General features: G+C 62.8%; 2 protein-coding genes across 8 annotated transcripts in view; one reads left to right on the top strand and one right to left on the bottom strand.

Annotated features, from left to right (window-relative positions):
• Positions 1-53: 53 nt before the first annotated feature.
• ADCK5 (aarF domain containing kinase 5) lies at positions 54-3,953 on the top strand (the record flags this gene model as incomplete). Its single annotated transcript, XM_025194783.1, has 9 exons — positions 54-170; positions 254-385; positions 526-609; positions 1,456-1,537; positions 1,713-1,791; positions 1,915-2,006; positions 3,123-3,375; positions 3,521-3,637; positions 3,720-3,953. Coding segments are annotated over 9 exons (1,062 nt in total), but the record flags the coding sequence as incomplete, so codon positions are not given.
• Positions 3,954-4,164: 211 nt separating this feature from the next.
• Positions 4,165-22,878, bottom strand: part of CPSF1 (cleavage and polyadenylation specific factor 1) — a 27,599-nt gene continuing 8,885 nt past the window's right edge. For 4 of the 7 annotated variants that reach the window (XM_025194785.1, XM_025194788.1, XM_025194787.1 and 1 more), the window contains 29 exons: positions 22,452-22,545; positions 21,687-21,774; positions 20,972-21,097; positions 20,126-20,177; positions 19,620-19,717; positions 19,046-19,120; positions 18,623-18,703; positions 16,980-17,069; positions 16,638-16,748; positions 16,377-16,518; positions 16,036-16,214; positions 15,727-15,863; positions 15,181-15,355; positions 14,170-14,376; positions 12,596-12,715; positions 12,036-12,179; positions 11,448-11,600; positions 11,102-11,218; positions 9,541-9,631; positions 9,167-9,251; positions 8,735-8,876; positions 7,547-7,699; positions 6,992-7,168; positions 6,770-6,836; positions 6,529-6,576; positions 5,849-6,004; positions 5,424-5,553; positions 4,924-5,062; positions 4,165-4,404 (listed from right to left, as the gene is read on the bottom strand). In XM_025194785.1, coding sequence (XP_025050570.1) covers positions 4,357-4,404; positions 4,924-5,062; positions 5,424-5,553; positions 5,849-6,004; positions 6,529-6,576; positions 6,770-6,836; positions 6,992-7,168; positions 7,547-7,699; positions 8,735-8,876; positions 9,167-9,251; positions 9,541-9,631; positions 11,102-11,218; positions 11,448-11,600; positions 12,036-12,179; positions 12,596-12,715; positions 14,170-14,376; positions 15,181-15,355; positions 15,727-15,863; positions 16,036-16,214; positions 16,377-16,518; positions 16,638-16,748; positions 16,980-17,069; positions 18,623-18,703; positions 19,046-19,120; positions 19,620-19,717; positions 20,126-20,177; positions 20,972-21,097; positions 21,687-21,774; positions 22,452-22,545 — 3,425 coding nt within the window. In that variant the 3' untranslated portion in view covers positions 4,165-4,356. The remainder of the gene's footprint in view (positions 4,405-4,923; positions 5,063-5,423; positions 5,554-5,848; positions 6,005-6,528; positions 6,577-6,769; positions 6,837-6,991; positions 7,169-7,546; positions 7,700-8,734; positions 8,877-9,166; positions 9,252-9,540; positions 9,632-11,101; positions 11,219-11,447; positions 11,601-12,035; positions 12,180-12,595; positions 12,716-14,169; positions 14,377-15,180; positions 15,356-15,726; positions 15,864-16,035; positions 16,215-16,376; positions 16,519-16,637; positions 16,749-16,979; positions 17,070-18,622; positions 18,704-19,045; positions 19,121-19,619; positions 19,718-20,125; positions 20,178-20,971; positions 21,098-21,686; positions 21,775-22,451; positions 22,546-22,878) is intronic. The other 3 variants (XM_014527110.2, XM_025194786.1, XM_014527109.2) reach the window with 3 other exon arrangements.

The raw sequence follows: 22,878 nt of genomic DNA on the forward strand, positions 1-22,878 counted from the left end.
GCGGCGTGGGCTGGGGGCGCTGGGGCCGGGCGCTCAGCCTCGGCGCTCCCCCCCAGGTGCAGTACATCGACCTGCAGGATCGGTTCGACAGCGACATCCAGACGCTGGAGCTGCTCCAGAGCATCGTGGAGTTCATGCACCCCTCCTTCGGCTTCAGCTGGGTCCTCAAGGTACCGGGGGCAGCAGCCGGGGTCTCCGGCTCCCTCCGTCGGGCTGGGTGCTTCCCACGGCCTGACCCCCCTCCCCACCCCAGGACCTGAAGGGGACGCTGGCGCAGGAGCTGGACTTCGAGAACGAGGGCCGCAACGCGGAGCGCTGTGCCCGGGACCTGCGGCGCTTCCCCTACATCGTCGTGCCCAAGGTGCACTGGGACAGGTGCAGCAAGGTGCGGGGCCAGGGCTGTGTGTGTCTGCCCCTGCACCCACGTGGGGGCCCAGCCCCTGCCCTTGCTCTGCGGTGGCTACTCAAGGCCCCCACCCCGAGGGAAAGGGGCAGCCCGCCCACCGACCCTGTGCCTCCCCACAGCGGGTGCTGACGGCCGATTTCTGCGAGGGCTGCAAGATCAACAGCGTGGAGGGCATCCGGAGCCAGGGCCTGCAGCTCAAGGACGTGAGTGCGGCGCCGGATCTGGGGGTGCGGGGAGCCTGGCCGACCCGGTCGCAGTCGTGCCGCGCCGGGGATGTCAGTGGGTCGTGATTGCGGGAGCAGCCCGTGCCCAGCGCCTGCCCGCAGGCCCTGGTGGGAAAAGCCCCTCTGCAAACCCCCGGGCAGGGCAGGGCAGGGCAGAGCAGCGTGCGGAGCTGGGCCTGCGAGTCGCAGCCAAGCAGGTTCAGGTTGGAGATCAGGAAACCCTTCAGGGAGGGAGTGGGAGACACTGGGGAAGCGGGGGACTCTCTTCATTGCTGGTGGTGTCGAGGAGAGGGCGGGCAGCCACTGGTGGGGGATGATCCGGGTGCAGCGATGCCCGTGCTCTGCTGTGGGTTGTGCTGGTCGCCCCCTTCCCCCGTTTTATCTCCCTGGGGCAGGGGGTTTTGAACCTTCCCCAGAGGCACTGGGTGCTGCAGCCCAGACTGGGGATAGGGCTCTGCCCTGTGACCGTGCCGGGGCGACTGTAGCTTTCCAAAGACATTGGGCAATGGATTTGCATGGGCTGGTGCCGTCAGGCCTGATTCTGTCTCATGCCATGAACTCCCACGGGCCCTGCATGCCTGTCTGGGCTGAGACCAGCCCGGGCAGCATCCCACCTCTCTCCAGAGGCAGCTGCAGCGATGCCAAAGGGCCCAACCCTGGGGATCACCTTGTTCCCCCTCTTCCCCTCCCCGGGCACAGGCAGCCATGTCTGCACCAGTCCTGAGGCAAAGGAGGGCTGGGAGGTGGCAGCCCCTACTCTGCCCCCCGGTGCCCACAGGTGAGTGGCAGCATCGGGGCTCACAACGGCCCCCCCAACCGTTGCAGGCTGCAGAGAAGCTAATCCAGGTGTTCGCCGAGCAGATCTTCTACACGGGCTTCATCCACGCGGACCCACACCCGGGCAATGGTAGGGGGGTGTCGGGGCTTGGCCTGGGCCTGGTGCTGCTGGCTTATCATAGGGGGGGTCCTTCCTGCTCCAGAGCGAGACCACCGGGAGCTGGCAAGGCACGTCCCCGGGCAGGGGGTCCGCGCTGGGCATGGGCGGTTGCGGGGGCCGCGGCTTTGAGTGCTCTGTGTTGCAGTGTTGGTGCGAAAGGGCCCGGACGGGAAGGCGCAGCTGGTGCTGCTGGACCACGGCCTCTACGAGTTCCTCAGTGAGGGGTACGGCCGTGGGGAAGGGGGCTGCCTTCGCTTCTGCTGCCTGCCGGGCAGGGCCGCCCGGGGGTGGAGGTCACGGGAGGGTCCTGGAGCGGTGGGCACTGATGTGGGCTCCCTCGCGGGCAGGGACCGAGCGGCGCTGTGCCAGCTGTGGCAAGCCATCATCCTGCGCAACGATGCGGCCATGAAGGTGCACTCGGCTGCGCTCGGCGTCAAGGGTGAGTGGGGCTGGGCTGGGCTGGGCTTCCCTGCTTCGTGGCTGCAGCAGGCCCTGGGCCCGGGCCGGTCCCTGCTGGCCGTGGGCCCCGGTGCCTCCCCCTGCCCTGCTTGGCTCTGCTCTTCCCAGGTCCTCAAGGTGACCTGGGCTCCCTGGTTGCAGCCCCAGCTGCTCCTGGCAGTGGCGGAGGGAGTGGGAAGCCCCCAAGCTCCACACCGAGCCCTGGGAGATGATGGAGCCGGCGGGTGCTGGAGAGGTCTGGGCTTAGCTGCAGGGGAGCGTTGCAGAGCTCACCCCTGACTTGACTGGGAAGGTGACGGGCTGGGATAGAGATGGATGGTGGAGCTTGGCTGCCCCGTGGGGATATTTCCCCTTCCTGTTGCTCCATGTGTCGGGGTTTTGGTGCCTCTGGGGGAGGCTTTGGGTGCTGGCTGCAGCCTGGGCTGTACTAATGCTCCTGCTAGCACCAACCCCGCAGCGTCCCGGCTGGAGGGTCTTGCGCTCCTGCGTAGGCTCAGCCCTGCGCTGTACTGGGTAGGAAGGGATTTCCCCCCTGCTCAGACTGGTCCAGACTCTTGCCTGTGCAGCAGGGGCACAGCCTCAGCCTCAGCTTGGGCTCCCTTGAATGCATTTTCATAGAAATCACAGAGCCATGGGGCTGGCAGGGAGCTGCAGGGTCACATCCAGTCCCAGCCCTGCTTGCGGCAGAAAAACCCCATCCAAACCAGCCCGGCCAAACACCCTTGACACAGCCCTGGCGTTGCCCCAAGGATACAGGGGGGCCACGGCCACCACAATCCTGCTGCTGCCAGGGGGGTCATGGGCACTGCAGCGCCCAGGACGAGGCTGTGCCCCTGCTGCAGAGGAACCAACTCCTTGTCCTCATGTGCAGTGCACACACCTGGGGTGTCGTGGGCACCCGGGGGTGTGCCTGGGTGCAATGGGCACCGGAGCAGGGGGGCCTGGCTGTGATGGTTTGAGCAGGGCTGATCCCGCTTCTGGGAGGGGGTTGCACAAGCTGCGACTCGGCAACTCCCTACCAGCCCCCTGGCTCCGGGATCGACCCCCCTGGCTGTGCTCCTGCTCCCTGAACCCCCCCACCGCCGGCTCCCCCCAGATTACTTCCTGTTCTGCGAGCTGCTGCTGCAGCGGCCCCTGCACCCGGGGCAGCTGGCGTTATCGAACCTGCTGACGCGGGAGGAGACGGCCTACATGCAGGCCATGGCTCAGCACCACTTCGACCGCATCATGGGGGTGCTCAAGGCCCTGCCGCGGCCCATGCTGCTCGTCTTCCGCAACATCAACACCGTGCGCAGCATCAACGTGGCCCTGGGTGCCCCCGCCGACCGCTACTTCCTCATGGCCAAGAGGTAGGTGGGTGCCGGGCTCGGGGCCAGAGCCAGCTGGCTGGTCCCAGAGCCTGTAGCCAGTACCCCGCAGTCCCTGGCACGGGGAGAAGGTAGGATGCTGGAGGCTTCTCCTGCAGGCCTGTACTCACCCCCTTTGTCCCTCCAGTGCCGTACGCAGCTGGAGCAGGCTGGTGGGGCAGAAGTCCTCGGGCATCCGGGGCAGCACCCTCTTCCGCTGGCTGCGGGTGACTTGGGAGAGCCTCAAGTTTGAGGTGGCCCTCAGGTAAGGGGCAGCAGTTGGGGAAAGGGCTGGGTGCCGGGGCAGAGGGTTGCCTGCTCCCCCTGCCTCCTGCTTCTCTCCCCAGGGTGGAGACGCTGTCCATGAAGCTGACAGCCTCGTTCCTGCGCCTCCTCGCCTCCCTGGGCTTCTTCCCCGAGAACGAGCAGATCTACCAGTACCTGCAAGCCTAGCCAGGCCTCTGCTGTGGACTGACAGCTGGGGCAGGACCCTGGGGGACAGGGCAGCTGCTGGGAGCTTTGCCCCCCTCACTTTGGATACCAATAAAACTCCCTGGTGCCTATGCAAGAGCCAGCACTTCTCCAGGACTGGGCTGCGAGTGGCTGCAGGGAGCATGGGAGGGATGGTAGCACTGGGGGGGGGCCAGGGCCAAGCAAGCACTGCCCAGAGTGAAAATGGCTCCAGGCTTCCCCCCTCCATGATTCACGCTCCCCCAGCACCCTTGAGGGACAGACCTAGCACCTAAAGCCCAGCCCCTGCCATTGGCAACATGGGGGGAGAAGGGACCCAACCCCAGAACAGAGGCAGCCAGGATGGGGTTTTGCCTTTTCTTTACAAATCCTGGTCCGTACAAAGTGAAGGTGGGAAGGGGTGGCACTGCGCCCCCCTGTAGAAAAGAGCGTCCATCTGAGCAGGGCTGGGGGCTGGTGTTGTCTGCCTGCCCCCCCGGGCATGGGGGGCTCAGGGCAGCTGCACAGAGTCCATCAGAAGTGAGCTGTGACACGGTCAATCTCCAGCAAGTCCTCGAGGATCTGTGGGGAGAAGCAGGGTCAGGGTCAAAACCCTCTGCTCCGTCCTGCTCCATGGGTCAGGGGGCATTTAAGCCTCCCCCAGAGGTGCTGGGGATGGGGCTGGGCTGTGCCAGTGCTCCTGGTGACACCAACCCTGCAGGGTCCTGGCTGGAAGATCTTGCCCCTACGCTCAGACTCAGCCCCACGCTGCACTGGGCGGGAAGGGATTTCTGCCTGCTCAGACTGGTCCAGACTGTGGAGTTTTGCCTTCCTCTGCAACAGGGGCACGGCTTGGGCCTGGGCTCTCTGCAGCACCCATGGGCCCCTTGGCAGCAGTAGGATGTTGGCAGCTGCCACCCCCCCCGGCTTTCCCAGGGGCAGGGACAATGTCAGGAGCGACTGTTGTACAGCTCCGAGATAAGACACAGGGGCTGGTTTGGATTGGGCTGATCCTGCCTTAGGCTGGGCCTGGACTGGATGTGACCCCCACACCTCCCTACCAGCCCCACGGCTCAGATGCTAGGATCCCGCCGCACTCACAATGTCAGGCGTGGTGCCGATCTTCTTGGCCAGCTCGCCACGCTCCATGGTGCTCAGGTAGAGGTAGCGGTTGAGCAGTTCCCCGTCCAAGATGTTGCGCACAGCGTTTTGCAGGATGCGCCGGTCCATGTGCAGTAGCCTGTGGACGGGGGATGAGGGTCAGGGCCCTGAGCCTGCTCCCTGGGGTCAGCCTGGCAGTGCCCAGAGCTGGCTGGATCCCAGCTGGCTCCCATCTCCGTCACGCTGGCTCCACTCCTCTCCCCCTAGCACTGCTTGTGGTACCTGCTGCCACCAGTCCCCGGGGAAAGTCACTGACTCTCCTGCTACCTGCCAGCCTCAAGGCTCTTGTGGGGAGCCTTGCAGCAGGGAGATGCAACCAGCTTGGGGGTAGAACACATCAGCCAGGCTGGCAGGCAACGTGGGGGTCTCTGGCTACGGGCAACGGGGCCAAGTCCACCTGCTGTGGGCTCAGGGTTTGACTGCCATGTGGGCCAGACTACCTGAAGGCGCGGGGGTTGAGACCGGCGTGGTGCGGCAGCATGGTGGTGAGGGCATTCTGCAACATCAGCAGGCGCCGGTACGTCTTCTCCTGCATGGGCAACAGTAGCCCGATGCCGCCGTCCAGCGTGGCTGCAGGGGGGGAAGAGACGGGGGGTTGGAGAAGGGGCCCCCCAGCTCCATCACGGCACAGGGAGACCTTGGTGCCAGGTGCAAGGGCTGGAGCCTCCCCTGCCTTGCTGGGTGGGCCGACCCTGAGCACAGTGGTCTCAAGGCCACTCTTCCGGCCTTGCCAAACAGGACGGGGGCGGCTGCTCCAGCGGGACTGTCCTCTTGACCCCCCGCTAGGCTGGTCCCTCCCACCCCATGCTGGGAGGGGGCTGCAGGCACAGCTGTCTCTGCCCCCGCCCACTGGGCCCCGGCTTACCAAACCAGGTGATGTGCTTGTTCTCCCAGACGATGGACTTCTTGGTGGGCCCCTCAGAGGTGCCGCGGCATGGTGTGCGCCAGAAGGTGTTAACGTGGGCGCCCACGTGGAAGTCGGCCCGGCGCAGCAGCCGCATCCCCCCAAAGCTCTCCTTGGCTGCCAGAGCAAGAGAGACAGGGTGCCGGGGGCTCAGACAGAGCCGGGGGCCCAGCTTTGGATGCTCCCCCCACCCGGCGCTCCAGCAGCAGCTGCCAGCAGGGCTGCGAGCCAGGCCACGGAGCCTTCCCTGGGCGCGTCGCCAGCGTGCAGCGAGCCCGGGCTGGGTTCAAGGCCCCTCGTGCCGCGGCGGCTGTTGTTGGTCCTGCCGGCTCTGTGCCGCTGTTGACAGCACAAACTTAGCCCCGGGCTGGCAGGGCAGCACTGGCGTGGTGCCGGCGAGGAGGGATGCTGTGGTCATGGCCAGCACTGGCTGTCCTGTGCACATGCATTTCTGGCTCCCAAATGGTTAAAATCCAGCAAGACTGGAGGCCTCCAGGGATAGAGCACTCCCAAGGCTACTCAGCGAGTCAAGGGCAGGGCTCAGGCCCAGCCTGGGAGCCCCAGCCCCAGGCCAGCTGCAGGGTGGGAGTACTGGGGGGGGGGGGGGGGGGGGGGGGGGGGCGGTGTCGTCGTCGTCTTACCTTCGGGGAGGTACATGTACACCAGCAGGTTGCGATCCCGGTCAGACACTGCAAGGGCAAAGCCAAGGTCAGCAGCAGCCCTGGGGAGGGGCAGCTCCCCCAGAGGCCCCTGACGGGGTGGTCACAGGCTGGCCCAGTCCACCCAGGAGCCCCCGAGAAGGGCTCCCCTTTCTCCACTCCCCAGGTCCCTCCAGACCCTACACAGTAGCCAGGGTGCTTCGGGCCTGGCCTCACAACATACCCAGGAAGCCCAGCTGGGCGCTGTCCACCATGAAGTCCACGCTGTACACCTCCAGCGGCTTTGCATCCTGGGGGAGACAGGGGTGTCACAGGGGCACTGGGACACCAAGCACAAAACCCCCAGCCCCATGGGGCAGCAGGGGGATAACGAGGGACCCAAGCCAAGCCCTGCCGCCGGTCCTGGGTCGGACATGCCCCCCCAGCACCCCGTGCCCTGTCGCACCCGGCTGACAAGTGAGAGGGTCTTGCTCTCCTCCTGGTAGCGCAGCAGCGAGATGCTCTTCATGACGTCGGCGGCCAGGATGAAGTTCTTGACGCTGATCATCTGGTGGATGTAGAGCTGGGTGTCGATGAAGGCCATGCCCGTCAGGTCGTTGTCCTTCAGGCTCCACAGGAAGATCTGCAGCAGGGCAGCGGCTCAGCTCCGGGAGGCCACACACGGCTCCTGGCCAAGCACCTGGGGGGATGGGGGCAGCCAGACCCCCAGGCTTGGGGCCTGCAGGGGAGCACTAGAGTGGGCAGCCCTTGATCCCACCCTGAGCAGCCCACTCCCCTGCCCTGGGGCCTGAACCAGGGCCCAAAGCTCCTGCTCTGCAGAGACCACCCTCATCTTTCCGGGCGAGGACCCAAGCCCATGGTTCCTAGGCTGCGGGCAGTGGGTGAGACTGGCGAGCCTCGTTCCTTGCCCCCTGCAAGTCCCCCTGCACAGGGCTCCTGGCCATGGTCCCAACGGTGCCCTCAAAAGGGGCATCTGGTCCCCGCCGGGCCGCGCCCTCACCTTCTGGCCAATGGCCGACACGAGGTAACCATTGCAGTGGCACAGGGCCGTCACGGGGCCCTTCTGCTCCTTCTCGTACAGCACCTTGAACTTGTTCTTGGTCAGCGGCTGCCCTGGTTCCGGCACCACCTCGATGATGTCCATGATCAGGATCTGTGGGGGCAGGGAGCCATGTGAGGGGTGTCCACTGCCCAGGCCTCTCATCCCAACCCAAAGGGTCTGCCCAGCTGGGCCTGGCCCCATGCTGGGGACATGTGACCCTGCAATGCAAGCTTCAGCTGGGAGACTAGATAGCTTGTCTCCTCTCTGCCCCACAAGATGGAGAGAGGGAGCCCTTAGAGGTGTCAGCTCTGTGGAGCAGGGACCATGTGACAGCAGGTTCCCACACCGGCACCGGGGCAGACCAGGGTCACTGGGAAGGAGGATGCAGGCACTGGGCAGAGGGCTAGAGAGCAGGGAAGGGACGTGGTTGGGATATCAGAGCTGCCATGGACTGGGGCAGACCCAGGTCTGTCCTGCCCCATCTCGGTCACATGGGGCAGAGAGCAGAGCTGAAGGGAGAGTGACTAGGGCCGAGCAGGGTTTTCCCCTGTTCCTCTCTCCCCGCAGCCTCCAGCACTGAGGTCCAGGCAGGTCTGATGCGAAGGCCGTGCCCGCACTCTGCTCAATAGCTCCCAATGCCCCTTTCCTCCAAGCGTATGTCCAAGCCCTGGTCAATCTGGCTGAGCTCTCAGCTCCCCCACTTCTGCAGGCCACGAGTCCCCCCACTTTAATGCCATGCTTGGGGGAAAAGAGCTTCCTGGTTAGCGTTAAACTGCTGCCTGCTTGGTCCACGTGTGACCCTCGTTCCTGTCTGGTGAGACAGTCAGTAATAAATCCCGAGGGACTTTCTCTTCCCCATTCAGGGTGTTGTAAACCCTTCTCCTGCCCCTCAAGTGTCTCATTTCTAACTTGACCATGCCTGGATCATTAGTCTCCTCCTAAGGAAGCCCCTCGTCACCCTTGCTGCCCTTCTCTGCACCTCCTCTAGTTCTTTTATCTTCTTCTGGAGGTGCAGGGACCAGAGCTAGGCACCATATTCACAGTGTGGATGTCCTGGGGGCTTACAAAGGGGCATCGTAATGCTTTCAGTTTTGCTCACAATCCCCTTCTTCCCCATCGCCAAGGCTCCGGCGGCCCCGCACTCACCCGGCCCCGACAGGTGACCTCCTCCCCCTGCATAAGGCAGGTGCCGACAGCGATGTAGCCCTTCAGGCCTGACACTGTCTCCTCGCTCTTGAGCGACACAGTCTTCATGCACGTTACGTGCTCCCACTCCTCCAGGTCGATCCTGCAGGGATGGGGGCAGGTGTGGATCAGGGACAGCCAGATGCCCATTCTGTGCCCGCTGGGCAGGATGGCCATAGGCTTGGCTGGAGCAGCCAGGAGCGCAGCAGGCCCAGGGCCCCAGAGCTGGGACCATTAACTTTTTGCTCACCTCCTTGCCCTGCACTGTGCTGCTGTGAAGGGAGCCAAGCCCAGCCAGCACCTGCCTCTTCCCAGGCCAGGCCGTGATGCACTCCTCAGGCCTGGCACCCCCTGGTCCAGCCCTCCATAGCAGGCCCAGCCCAGTGACCTCACCTGGTATTGGGGATGGTCTCCCAGCTCACTGGGGAGATCAGCTGGATGGAGAAGGCCTCCTGCTGCGGGTGGATGTAGCGCTCATCTGGGGAGAAGCAGCAGCATCCATCACTGAGAGGGCGGGGGCAGGCCCACCTCCACACATCAGCCACCCCCCACCCCGCAAACAACCTGCAGGAGCTCCCCGCGCCTGTGCCCAAAGCTGAGCAGCAGGCAGGCAGGGTACACAGCCAAGAGCCCTGGGCTGTAGCTTGCAGCGGCAAAGGCCAAAGGGGTCCTGGTTGGCAAGAGGCTGGGAGCAGAGCCAGGGATGCCAGGGGCAACTAAGGCAGGGAGCCACAACTTGAACCCGGCCTGCAGCATGGTTCGCTCACCCCGCTCGATGGTCTCGAACTCCTTCTCCTCGCCTGTCATGCGGGGGATGCGGGTGCAGAGGTTGACGACGCTGGTGGCCACTGCGTAGACCTGCCGGGGACATGCAGCTGTGACAGGCTGGGGGCTTGTTGGGGAGCACAGCAGGAAGGACCCGGGGAATCAGAGCAATGCAGAGAGCTCCCTGGCCTCCCTCAGTCCTGCCACGACACCCGAGCAACAGGACCTGATGCGCACAGCGCACTCACAGAGAGACGGTTGTCACCTGGGGCTTGCTCTCCCCACTCACTGGAGCCATGCAGCATGTGCAAGGGAGCTGGCAGGGCATGCAGCTGCTGGAGGCTGCCAGACAGGGGCAGGGGGCATGCAGGAGAGCCAGGCAAGGGGGAAAAGGTGCCAAGTCATATACCCAGTGTGTAAAAATGCCAGGATCCACTCTGGTGAGCTCCTGCATAGCAACTGAGCTGGTGAGGAGGTCACTACCCGCTTAAAGCAGAGCAAGCAGCTAGGAGTTTGTCAGCCAACATTAGAGCTGCCATAGACTGGGGCACACCCCAGGTCTGTCCTGCCCCGTCTCGTCACATGGGGGCAGAGAGCAGAGGCTGGAGGGAGAGCGACTGGGGCTGAGCAGGGTTTTCCCCTGTTCCTCTCTCCTTGCAGCCTCCAGCATTGAAGTCTAGGCAGGTCTGATGCAGAGGCCATGCCCCTTGCTCCCTGCTCTAGAGCCATGAGTCCCCACTTTAATTCCACGCTGAGGTGGTGTTAGTGTTAAACTGCTCGCTCCGTGTGCGACTCCTCATTCCTGTCCAGTGAGAGACAGTCAGTAATAAATCCTGAGGGACTCTCTCTTCTCCGCTGAGTGTTTTGTAAACCCTTGTCCTGTGACCCCATCCAGCATCTCTTCTCTAGACTGATCAGACCTGGCCTTGTCTCTCCCCTCCTGGGGAAACCTCAAAGCATCAAGACTGTCACTCACAGTGGGCAGAACAATGTGCAGAGAGAGGATGTGTGAACTGATCAGAAAGGCATTTGGGGGCAGAAAGAAAGGGCGGTTTATGGCATGGGTGTCTCTGCCAGCCAGGTTTTAGGACAATGCCCAATATTAAGGACTCAATTATGTAAATGGTCTGTGAGCAGCCAACAGTCGTGGTGAGAGCAGTAGTAAAAGCAGTGAACATGCAAAGAACAAGAGGTATAAAACATCTGGGGGACAAAGGGTCATTGGGCAACCGAACTACCGGACTGCGCCCCGACTTGTCGGTCCAAGCAACCAGGAGAGGGAGCAAGACTCGTTTACAAGGCAGGGAGTGTAAACATGAGCTGTCTGGTGAATGCACCCACGTGAGTGGAGGGGAAAGTCCTGTCTCTGGAGCATTTGTTCCCTCAGTAACCCACTGATTCCCTGATCCCTGGGGTTTTGGGGCAACCAGTATGGGTCTAGCCAGCCACCCCCTGGCTGGGGGAGGGAGGACTCAGTGCTGCCCTTGGCAGTGCTGGGCCTGCTGTGCGTGGCCCTGCAGCTTGGGAGTATACCCCCCACAGCAGCGACAGCGGAGCTCGTACCTTGGACTCCACGTGGTAGGCCACATAGTGCGTGGTGCAGCGAAGCGGGATCTTCCTCACGGGCCAGGGCGCGTCATAGGACAGGTAGGCAGGCAGGACGCTGATCCGCAGCTCGCCCTGTGGCCACAGCCAGGTCAGGACCCCTCAGCTCAGATGCACCCCCAGACCCTGCCTTCCCTCCCATGGGCCACGAGCTTGTGCCAGAGTAGAGCACCCAGTGGAGCCGTGTCTGGCAGGGCCCCCAGTCCCTGTAAGCCAAACAGCTGCCATCTGTGGTGTCACGTGCCCCTGCAGAGCTCCCAGATCAGCAGGGACACCCCCTGCTCTCTGCACCCCCACGACCCACCTGCCGGTTGAAGTAGAGGAAGCCCTTGGGGCAGTTGACATTGTGGAAGGGAGCAAAGGACTCGATGGTGCCGTCGATGGTCATGGGGTGCAGGCGCAGGGCCCCCCGGGCTGTCACCAGCAGCCAGTGCGGGGACGGCCCACAGATGAACACCTGCCGGAAGAGACGTGTCACACGTCCAGGCCATCCCATGGGGAACCAGCCAGGACAAGGTGTTTGCGGGATCTCTGTCAAACCCGAGGTCAGCACCCACCCTCAGAGCCAACCACCCTGCTGACTTGTGAGCCCCATGCACCCCAACCCATCTGGGAAGGTCTCCGTTTGGGAGCTCTGGCAGGGTCCCAAGTCCAAGGCCTGCCCCTTCCAGCAATGGACCCCTGTTCTTAGCACAGTGGCTGGAGCAGCAGGGCTCGAGGTCTGGCACATGCTAACCCACAGGAATGGTGGGGGGGGATTCTAGCTGTCCCCTTGGCCAGTGGGAACCCCAAACTAGCAGCAGAGGAGTCTCCACGCTGCACCTGGGGTGACAGGCTCCACTGTCTTCCCAGCTTCAGCCCGGGACCAGCAGTGGGTCTGGGCCAGGCTCACCCCTGAGTAGCTGTAGATGTCCTCGAAGTAGCGAAAGCGGGCAACCCGGCCCCGGGCACCGCCCGCCTCCTCGCCCCCTGCGCTCTCTGACTTCTTCTTGGACTGCTTCAGCTTCTTCTCCCGGAAGTTGATGTTGTGGGGGACCTGGCGGAGGAGACGGGTCATGGGACCGTGCCCAGGCTGGCAAGATGCTGCCAGCCAGCGACTGGCTTAGGCAGCCCATGCCCCGCACTGGGGACCACAGGGCACCAGGCAGTAACAAGGGCAGGGACGATCCCCAGCCTCCTCACAGTCCCTAGCTGCCCTCCAACACAACCGGGAGGCAAAGAGGCTAGGCACAGACAAGCAACATCCATGCAGTTGCTGACGTGGGGCAAACTCTGGGCAGGCTGTGCCTTCTGGACCAGCTCCGGAAGGAAGGAGCTGGCAGAGCCTATAGCCTCTCCTGGGATGGAGCAGATGTGCTGCAGGCTGAGACAGAGCCCCAACCTCCTTCCCAGACTGAAACAGGGCTGCATGGATGCCTGTTAGACACCCCCCTCCCCCAGCCCAGGTGTTACCTTTTTGAACCGGACCTTCAGGTTGCTCTGGCCCAGCTGAGAGTCGTGGCCAAAGGCCTCGTAAATCAGCAGCTCTTGATCCACATGGACCTGCCAATGGGGAAAGAACTGAGACCCGAGCTGCTCTCAGGTCCCTTCTGGGGTCAGATGCCAACTGGCTCCCAGAAGCGAGCAGGGGAAGAGCAGCGGAGTCAGTGCACACCAGCGAGGCAGGAGCCGCCCACCAGCAGGATGGCGGGGGCTGAGGGAAGAACCCCCAGCACAAGACCTGGACCAGCTGGGACATCCCAGGCAGCTGGCCCAGCCCCCACTCTCCCATACGCTTGCTATGTTAGGGGGCTGCTCCAGAGCCCCCCCGAGCAGCGGACATGCAAATGAGGCTTCTGCTGCACCCACGGCCGGGCGTGCTGTGCCCCTGGGGCATCCTGCAGACATCCTGCCACTCAGGGAGCCCACTACTGCCCCCTGAGCGTCTGTGGCATTGAAAGGCCCTCAGCATTAAGTCTGTTTCCCTTTGCCCCACTGCCAGCCACAGCCTCACTCACCCCCCAGGACTGAGCCCACACAGAGTCACAGCCCTGCCAGCTCTCACCCTCCACTTCAGACATGGGGCAGCAGTTGCCAACCCGGAGGGTGCTCGTCAGCAATGCCTGGACCCAGCTGGGATCCCAGGGCCAACCCAGAATGGGCTCATGCCCACACTGACATCCCGGGCAGTGACGGCCAGGCAGGAGCTGGCATCCTGACTCAAGTTGCCAGACCTTGAGACAGTTTCTTAGTGCCCCCAGTCTGCCCAAATGTCTCTGCTCAAGGCATGACTCTGCCAATGGTCTATTTGGGATTTCCCAGCCTTCTAGGCCTTGCTGGTTGCCCTCTTTCTACTACAGGTGTCAGGGGTGGGGAGTCTTAAGCCTGTCTCAGAGGCGCTGGGTGCTGGCTGCAGCCCAGGCTGGGGATGGGGCTGGGCTGTGCCAATGCTCCTGCTGGCACCAGCCCCGCAGGGTCCTGGCTGGAGGGTCTCACCCCTGCGCCAAGGTTCAGACTGATACTGCACTGGGGCAGGAAGGAATTTCCCCCGTGCTCAGATTGGTCTGGACTGGGGTGGGGTTTGCCTTCCTCTGCAGCGGGGGCACATTGGCAGCTGCTGCCCCTCTCTATCTTGGGGGCAGGGTCATTGCCTGGGGCTGTGTCAGGGGTAACTCTGTCGTGTGGCTCCAAGGTCAGACACGGGATTAGTCTGGGCTGGTTTGGATGGGGCTGATCCTGCCTCAGGGCTGGGACTGAATGTGACCCCATAGCTCCCTCCAGCACCACGGTTCTGTGATTCACTCTTGATTTTCTCAGATTTCTATGCTCCCCTCCCTGCACCAGGATAACGACGGTGGCTCTCCCTGCTCCCCCAGGCAAGCGGGGAGTTCACCCACGTTTCTCCCCAGTGAAGCCAGGCCACCTCTGCCAGCTCAGCTTGGGGGCTCTGCCACAGCTCCCCTGCCTGCGCATGCCCAGCCCAGGGGAGCCCAATCCTGGGTCCCAGCCCTGCGACAGCAACAGCCCCAGCCCACGTGCCAACTCACCAGAAGGTAGGGCCGGGTCTGACGGTTGCCCAGAGCCACCAGCAGCACCTCCTTCACCAGGGGCATCTCCCCCTGGCGCGTCACCTCCTCCTTCTTGGCATCGCCTTGGGCCGTGGGCTGCCCGAAGGAGCTGTCCACGAGCACCCGCTGCCCCATGGGGAAGTTCTTCACCAGGAAGACCAGGCGCCACTCAGGCAGCTGATAGATCTATGTGGGGAGGAACAGGCACTGACCTGGGATGTTGGGTGGGGGGGGTGGACAGCCAGGCCTGGCGACTAGCTCAGGGTCATGACCTCTGCCCTAATGGCACTCAGTGGTTCCTGCTGGCCACACCACTATTGAGGCCTTTTCAGGCTTTGGGGGGTGGTCATCAGCACCTCATCCAGGCTGCAGCTGCTGCCCCAGTGGTGAGTCAAGGCCCAGTGCCTGAGCTCCAAGACTCACAGCTGCAACCCCAGGTCTCCTGGGGATGGGCACAGCCCATGTCTGGGCTCCTCTCAGCAGCCCCACGGCAGCACAGGGTTGGGGTAAGGGGGCAGAGCCATGACACTCAGCTATGTGTCCCATGTACCCTCACAGCCTCAGCCAGGACCACCCCAGCTGAGCTCACGGAGCCGCACCCACCAGCAGCATCCAGCCCCTTGGGGCTAGGACACAGCAGCTCCTGGCCAGGATGGACAGCAGGGAAGGAAGCCCCTGCCCAGCTGACTTCACGGGGACTGGAGAGGCAGGGGAATCACTGGCACCAAGACATGCCTGGGAGTCTGGAGCTCCTGTGATGCCAGCCTGGGCTTCAGCCACACGCCGCTGCCTCCCAAAGGGGCATCACAATGCCTCCCGGCCACTTGCCACCCTCATTCCGAGTGTGATACTGGGGGCAGCAGGAACTCCTGCAGAGCACCCATGCCCTGCTCTACGGAGTCTCTTATCCAGGCCCTGCCTCTGCTTTGCTTTGCTTTGCTTTGCTCTGATGGAGGGGTGTGCTGGGGCAGTGGTGGTGGCGCACCTCACCTCCATGGCTCCGTTCTCCCGTACCAGCACACACCAGTGCGTGGGCTCCACCTTGTACTGGTGGGGGTCCCTGTCGGTCGAGGGCAGGCTGCTCCGCCGCGGTTCCTCCTTGGTGGGGCTGAAGAGCAAGCTCGAGTCCCCATACAGCATCTCCTCCTCATCGTCCACGGTGTTGCTGCGCCAGGCGGGAGTGGGGAAGCCATTACAACTGGCCCAGGCACCCGTGCCAGACTCCTTGCCATGCAGCGGGAATGGCTGGGAGGGTGGCTCCTGGGGCCGGGACTGCCTTTGAGGGTGGGAGGAGCCTGGGCATCTGGGAAGCAGTGGTGCGGAGGGGCTGCTCTGAGCAGTGACGTCAGTGCAATGAGCATCACCTACCCCCATGGTGTTCCCTGCCCTGGGGCAAAGCCTAGTCTGGCGGACAGCCCCCAGGGGTGGCTTCAACCTGCAGTCAGGAGCTAGGAGAGGTGGCAATAAAGCCAACCCATCAGACCGGTCTGCAAGGAAAGCCCCTCCCGCATTTCCTCCCTACCTCCTCTCACACACCTGATGTCCTGGATGACCGTCTCGGCCTCTGAGTGGCTGCGAAGGGACAGGTCATCGCGGGAGCTGGCTGCCCGGCTCTCCGTGGTGAACATGCCGCTCACGTCTCGGTACACGCACAGTGCGATCACCTTTGATTGCTATGGGGACAGGCCAGTGGTCAGCCTGGGTGAGTAGGAGGGGATGTGCCAGCTGAGCCCCATCTGCAGGCCTGCCCCGGCCTGGCTGCCCCCTGGATGGACTGTGCCAGGGTCAAGCCAACAGGTGCAGAGAAGCCTGCCCTTCCCACCCCTTCCAGCCTCCCAGACTCACAAGGTGCAGCTGTGGCTTCTGCAGGGTGAGGCGGTGCGTGCGGCCACCATACGTGTCGCTCTTGAGCACGAACATGGTCACCTGCCCCTCAGCACTCATGATCACCACGTACGGGTCGGCCACGGCGCAGTGTACGATGGGGGAGCCCAGGTCCACAGGAATGAAGTGCAGCTGGTTCACTGCAAGGCAGAGCCAACCAGCTGCAGCCACCAGCCCTAGGAACCGGGGGTGCCCGCTGCCTGCCAGCCCCCACCCAGCTGGGCTCAGACGCACAGCACGCGCCAGCCGCAGTAGCTCAGGTACAGGCTGGTGATCAGGGCTCCTTCCCCCTGGAAACCCACCTCCTTCCAGCAGGCGGATGCCCAGGGGCGACACCTGGACTATGTAGCGGTTCTCGCCGATGTTGCCAGCAAAGACGGTAGGGCCTTGCGTGGCAAAGCCGCTCGTGTCCAGCTCCATGATCTCCTGCCCGGTCTGCAGGATCTAGGGTCCAGGCCAGAGGGGAGTCAGCACAGAAAGGAATAACCCCCCTGCAACCCTTATCCAGCAGGAAGGGACGACCCGACAGCCAGGGACCAGGCCCTGTCTAGGGAAAGCCCTACCATAGTGGAGTCTTCGCGGCTCAGGATGAGGAAGCCGTGCCGCTTGCCGTCGTCCTCGGACTCTGGCGGGCTGGGCTCCTTCTCCGTGCTCTCCCCCTTGGTGGCCTCGTCCTGCAGGGAGAGGGAGGATCTGTGAATGCACAGTGCCTGCCCTGGGGCTCAGCACCAACCAGCCTGGGCAGGAGACCTGGTCTCGAGACCTGGTACCGTGTCCTCCCTTCAATCACCAGCCCAGCCCCTGGGGAAGGCAGCAGAGGTCCTGGGAGCCAAGGGAGGGGCAGATCATGGCTGGACCGGAGCCTGCCCTTTACCCTGACTCGGGCCTGCCCCACAAGGACCCACCTCCTCTTTTTTTTGGGGCGAGATCACCGTCCACATGTCGTAGCAGCCCGGGAGCTCGAAGGTCGTCACCACTTGGGGCCGGATGCTTTTCTGTCAGGGAAGGTCAAGGTAAGAGCTGCAGCCTGTGGGTACCCCCCAAGCCTGACTGCAGCCATGCCAGGACTCCCGCTCGCCTCTGCAAAGGCCACTGCCAGCCTCCAAGCAAACCCAAGCTCTGCCCTGCAAGGTGCCTGGCAGCCCAGACCCTCCCATGGCATGAGCCCAGGGGCAGCCTGCAGAGACCACATGTCTGCATGGGCAGCACCCAGCTTCTCCCATCAGGCTGGGCTGGGGCTGCCCTCAGCCCAAGAGCAGGGAACCCCTGGGACGCTCCAGCCTGGCTCCCTCTGACATATTCAGATGCCATGAACACTACAGAAGGCGGCAGCAGTCTCTGCCCCTGGTCCTGGGGATTAGAATATAAGCGCTGCCACAGACTGGGGCAGACCCCGGGTCCATCTTGTCCAGTCTCCTGTGTCGCATGGGGGCAGAGAGCAAAAGCTGAAGGGAGAGTGACTGGGGCTGAGCAGGGTTTTCCCTTGTTCCTCTCTCCCTGCAGCCTCCAGTCTTGAGGGTCCAGGCAGATTTGATACAGAGGCCGTGCCCCGCACTCCCTGCTTCATAGCCATGGATGCCCCTCTCCTTCAAGCACATGTCCAGTCCCTTGGAGGCTAAATTCTCAGCTCCCACCACCTCTGCTGGACACGTGTCCTCCACCTTTAATGCCAGGCTGGGGAAACAGAACTGCCTGGTGTTAAACTGCCAGCCTGCTCAGTCCATGTGTGACCCTCATTCCTGTCTGGTGAGAGTCAGTAATAAAACCCTAACTTTTTCTTCACCGTTTAGTGTTGTAAACCCTTCTCCTGTCTCCCCTCCAGCGTCTCTTCTCTAGACTGCTCAGGCCTGGCCTCGTTAGTCTCCTCCTAGGGAAACCCCTCTGGGCCACTCATCCTCGTGCCCTTTCTTTGGACATTCTCTAGTTCTTCTAAATCCTTTTGGAGGCGTGAGGCCAGGAGAGAAGCATCATGCCCTCCCTTTGATTACCAGCCCAGCCCCAGCCAAGGTGCAGGACAGAGTGGGAGAAGGCACTGCTCAGCGCTGGAGCCTTCTCCCCACCCCCATGCTAGGGGACCATCTTCTCCCCCACTTCCCCTGCTGGGTTCTGGGGAAGCTGGGAGAAGTCCCGGGAGCCGAGGGCGAGGCAGATTAGAGCCCTCCCTGAGGACCTGCCGGGACCACAGGGCTGCAGCACTCACCTGCCGCGGGGCTGGCAGTAGCCCCAAGGAGCACTCTGCCCCCCACGTCACCCAGCAGAGTCCCAGAGCCTGTTCTCTCCTTGAAAAAGCTGGAACCCAGGGCTACAGGGACAGGAGCCCAGCACTGTCCCACCCCAAACCTTGTGCCTAGGTGTTTACTGGCTGCTCCAGTGACCTCTGAGGCAGCCCTGGTACGCCTAGGAGATGCTCTAGCACCGGTACCTGACCTGCGACATTCACCTCCCCGACGCAGGCCTTCGACAGTGCGGAGATGACCCGTGGCACAACCCCCTTGTAGTCGCCCAGCTCAGCTGGAGCCCCATATGTGCCCTCCCCTGCCAGGCTCACCTGCAGGACAGACAGGGCCCCGTTCTTGCCGTAGCCCGAACACAGCACAATCTCCAGGTCTGGCTCAGGGCTGTTCTGGAACTGCAGGGGGGAGCAGAGTGAGCAGCAGGGTCAGGGCCTGTCCTCCCCATCCCCTTCCCCACAGCCAGGCTGCCCCAAGAAGCGGGGGCAGCAGGTTGATGGTCCCAGCACCCTGTGTGAGCACTGACAGCTCTGCTCCTTGCTCCTGCCTCCTTCCCCAGCAGCTCTGGGCTCTACCCCCGGGCCCATTCCCAGTTCAAAGCCCAGAGGCCAGGCAGCCCAGCTTCTCCTGCACCTCCCAACTCCTCTCAGCATGCACTGCAGCCACCCTCACAGAGCGAGACAGCCCCAAATCCCACAAGACATGGAGCACAGCTGGAGAGTGAGGGCCCAGGTACACACCTCCTCGGAGAGGAACGCAGGCTCACCCATGGCAGCATTGGCGCAGGGGCCGATGTTGAGGATGCTGTCACACACCTGCAAGACACGTGGCTCCTGCTGAGTTCCCAGTGCCGGATGGAGCTGACGGGCACAGGCAGGGGTGGGGCACAGGAGCAGCAGTTCCAGTCTCCATGAGGGGAGATGAGGCCTTGTCCTCGGGGAAGTCAGCTCCAGCCTGGGCCTGGGCTCTGGAGCTGCTGGCTGCGGCTGAGTTTCAGCCTGGCTCTTAAGCGACAAACGTCCATATCTCAATGGCCTGGGGCCTGGTCCCCCTGCCTGAGGGTGGGGTGGCTAGACACCACGCTCCCCTCCGCCAGGGGCAGTGGAATGGGCCCATCTGGACAAGGCATGTGACCCAGGCTGGAGACTCGAGGGACTCACCCCCATGAGTCTCATGCAGATGAGAAAGCAGCAGTGCAAGGCAAGGCCTGGCTGTGGCTGCCTCTGGCTGACCCCAGCTGCTCTGTGGAAAGCCAATGGCAGCGCTCCCCGAGCCACGAGGGCATGCAGGAGGGGGAGCTGAGAAAAGTCGCACCTCAAAGGAGTAGGTGGCGAGCTGTGTGCCGGACTGGGCCTCACTGCCATACACCTCGATTTCGTCCACCTCGTCCTGTGGCGCCGACTTCCCCCCTGCTGCACAACGCCAGAGTCAGTAAGAGAACCCAGCCTCAGGCCCCTGGTGCCCACCCTCACAGCCTGAGGATTTCATAGACTTTAGGGCTGGAAGGGACCTCGGAAGATTGAGTCCAACCCCCCACCCAAGGGGCAGGAAGTCAGCTGGGGTCAAAGGATCCCAGCAAGATAAGCATCCAAATTTATAAGCATCCAAATTTGAAGGTGCTCAATGTGAGTGCTTGGGGGTGAGAGCAAGTCAGATGCAGCTGCTGCAGCTGCTCCTCCTGATAAAGCTCTGCAAGCTGGAGTGGCTCCTGCCAGGGCCTACCAAGCCTCCTTCCCGGTGGGCTAGGCCCTGGTACCCAGAGGTCCAGGATGAGCCAACTCCCCTCATCCCAACCTTGTTCCAAAGAGACGCCCACCTACCAGCCCAGGTCCCAGATGACTCCGTTCGCTTCTTCTTCATGGGGGGCTCCTCCTGGGGGAGAGGGAAAGCAGCAGCTGAGAGCAAGGAGTCTGACTCAGGCACACCCGACTCCAGGTCTTGGGATGGTGTTGGGGGATGTGTTCACTGCTGGGCTCTGACCAGCAAGCAGCCAGCCTCTAGCAGGATACCCCACCTGCAGCCTCCTAGGGCCAACCCAGGGACTCACTCCCCATGCCAAGGTCTTTCTTACATGCTGAAGGGGTTGGGAAGCCACGTAGTCCCTCATCGATCCCCACATGCCCTTGCAAATGTGCATTGGTCATGTGCCCAGGCAGGGCACAGCCCCTTCCTGCCTCTCCCCCCATGGCACAGTGGGCTGCACACATGGCTCCTGGAAGAGTCTAAGATGCGTCCCTCTGACCCATAACAAGGGCACCCTCAGCTGCCTGGCAGAAGGGCTGGGAGCTCCCAGGCAGCGCATAGGGGCAGGAAGCCACTAGCAGACAACCTCAGGAGAACCTTATGGCTGAACAGAGACAGATACTTGGGTGGAAAGGCCAAAGGGACACATGTCATGGTGCTGCCAGGTCTGTACACGCTGAGGGCAAGGCTGGCAGCTGGCACCTTGCCAACCTCTCCTTGGCCTGGAGCACATGCTACCAACAGCACCAAGACACAGCAGTGCCAGGAAAACCCCCTGGCCCAAGCAACGCAGCAACCACTGTTCTCAGACCCAGGGCAGGGCCTGATTTGTGTCACCCTGTGTACAGATCCAGGCTGGCATGTTCTGCAGCTGAAGCCCAACAAGGGGCTGGGCTGAATAGGAAAGGCTCCAGCCACCTCACCTGCTTATCGGCAGGGTCCTTGGCCATGTTCATGGGTGTTTCCTGCAGCTTCTCTGTGTACTTGAGCAGGAGGGAGTTCCCAAGCCGCGAGCCCAGGAACAGGTAGCCTGGCTCCATCGTGATCATCTGGGGAAGCAGAGGAGTTGAGGCACCCTTAGACTGTATGGGACTCGAGGCATCGGGACGTCAAGGGCACCAGGGCTGGGTGCCACCAGCAGCCAAAGCCTCAAGGACACCCGCAGGGAGACATACAGGTCACAGTAATGACCCTGGCAGTCCTAGGAAGCATATGCAGCCAGGATCAGGCACAGCTCAAAGCAGACCTCTCTCATGAGCCAGCTCTGACCCAGGTTTATCCAAGACCAGACCCACCGGCTCCCTGCAGAGTTGGCTTCTCCCACAAGCCAAACCCACCCTGTCCTCCGGGGCCTTGCTGTCCTCTGAGCCAGGGGGAATGCCTTCTTACACCCCATCTGGCCCCCAAAGGCCCCGCAAGCACTACAGGGAGATGGACTCACTGGAGACACCAGCATCAGACCCATGGCTCCAGCATGCTGCCAAAGGTCTTTGCCCAGTAGAGGGAATTGCAGCAGCCAGAACAGGAAGCAACGAGGGCAGAGATCCCACAGGGCCCTGGATCACCCCGCAGCCCCTCCCCAAGCCAGCTCTGAACCTCCCCGAGCCTCAGGGTGCCCAGCCCCAGCCTGCAGCTTACACAGGTGGTGAGGACACTGGCGGCTGCCTTGTCGAAGTGGAAGGACCGGACACTTCTCATCCCATCTGTGATGAGGGTCAGGACGTAGCTGAGGAGAGAGCAGCAGCCTTGTGGCCAGGGGCCTCTCTGACCTCCAGGGCCATGAGTTCCAAGCCAGGTGGGGAACTCTGCAGGCTGGCACCCAGGGAAGAGCCAGGGGACTGGGAAGTGGATGAGCTGGGGGCCTGCAGCCTGGGCAGAGGGGCAAGCTCAGACCTTCCCTGGAGCTTGGGCTGCCCCAGCGTGTCAGGGCTGTGTTGGGAAGCGAGGGCCATGCCCTAGTATGTGGGAGGCTCAGTGCAGAGCCATGACAGGGCAGGTGCTAGGAGGTAATGAGCCTCAGAGCCCTGCAGGCCACCCGGCTGGCTGCTCCTGCCACTTCCTGCTGCTTGAGGACAGCAGTCCCTCTCCTGTCTGTCCCGTGCCCTTCAGGTGCTCTCCAGCCCTAAAGCAGAGCAGCCTCATGCCCTGACCTCACCAGCAGGATGCAGAAAGGGCTTGCCCAGGGCCCCCTGGTGAAGAAAACTCAAGAGGCCCAAGTCCCAGGCTTCCATACTAGCCACTAGGCCCCCCTGCCCCCCAAAATGTGGTTTGGGGAGGACACCTCTGCCACAAGATATGCAGTGTCTCCATCACACCCGGGCCCTTATGCTCCATGCCCTCCTCCCTCAACTCACAGCCAAAAGGCAGGGGGCTGGGCCCTCCCCAGGCTGCCCCAAATCTTACATCTCTCCTCCCTTCAGTGAGATGACCATCTTGTCATAGGAGATGAATGTGGCCTGGGCACAGTCCAGTGTGATTTTCACACTCTCCTGGACCCCTGCACAAAGTGGAGAAGAAAGGAGAGGGCAGCTCAGCAGGGAGCGCAGCAGGGGAGCGACATCCCTGCTCAGCCCAGGCAGGCACCGGACCCAGTGTTCCCATTTGTTTCACACACACCTGCCAGCAAAGCACGAGTGCGAGAGGGAACAAGAATACCCTGTGTTTAGGTACCAACACCCAGGCCCCAACTCAAGCCACATGCTCGGTACTCAGACGGACCCAGGCACCAGAAAGCAGTCACTAACACTGTGCATGGAACTAATACCTCAAACCCAGGCCCATCTCCCCACCCTAGTGCCAGGGACCTCTCTTCCCTGATCCCTGCCTGCTG

This window comes from Alligator sinensis, unplaced genomic scaffold (genome assembly GCF_000455745.1).
Source record: "Alligator sinensis unplaced genomic scaffold, ASM45574v1 scaffold1905_1, whole genome shotgun sequence".
NCBI lineage: Eukaryota > Metazoa > Chordata > Crocodylia > Alligatoridae > Alligator > Alligator sinensis.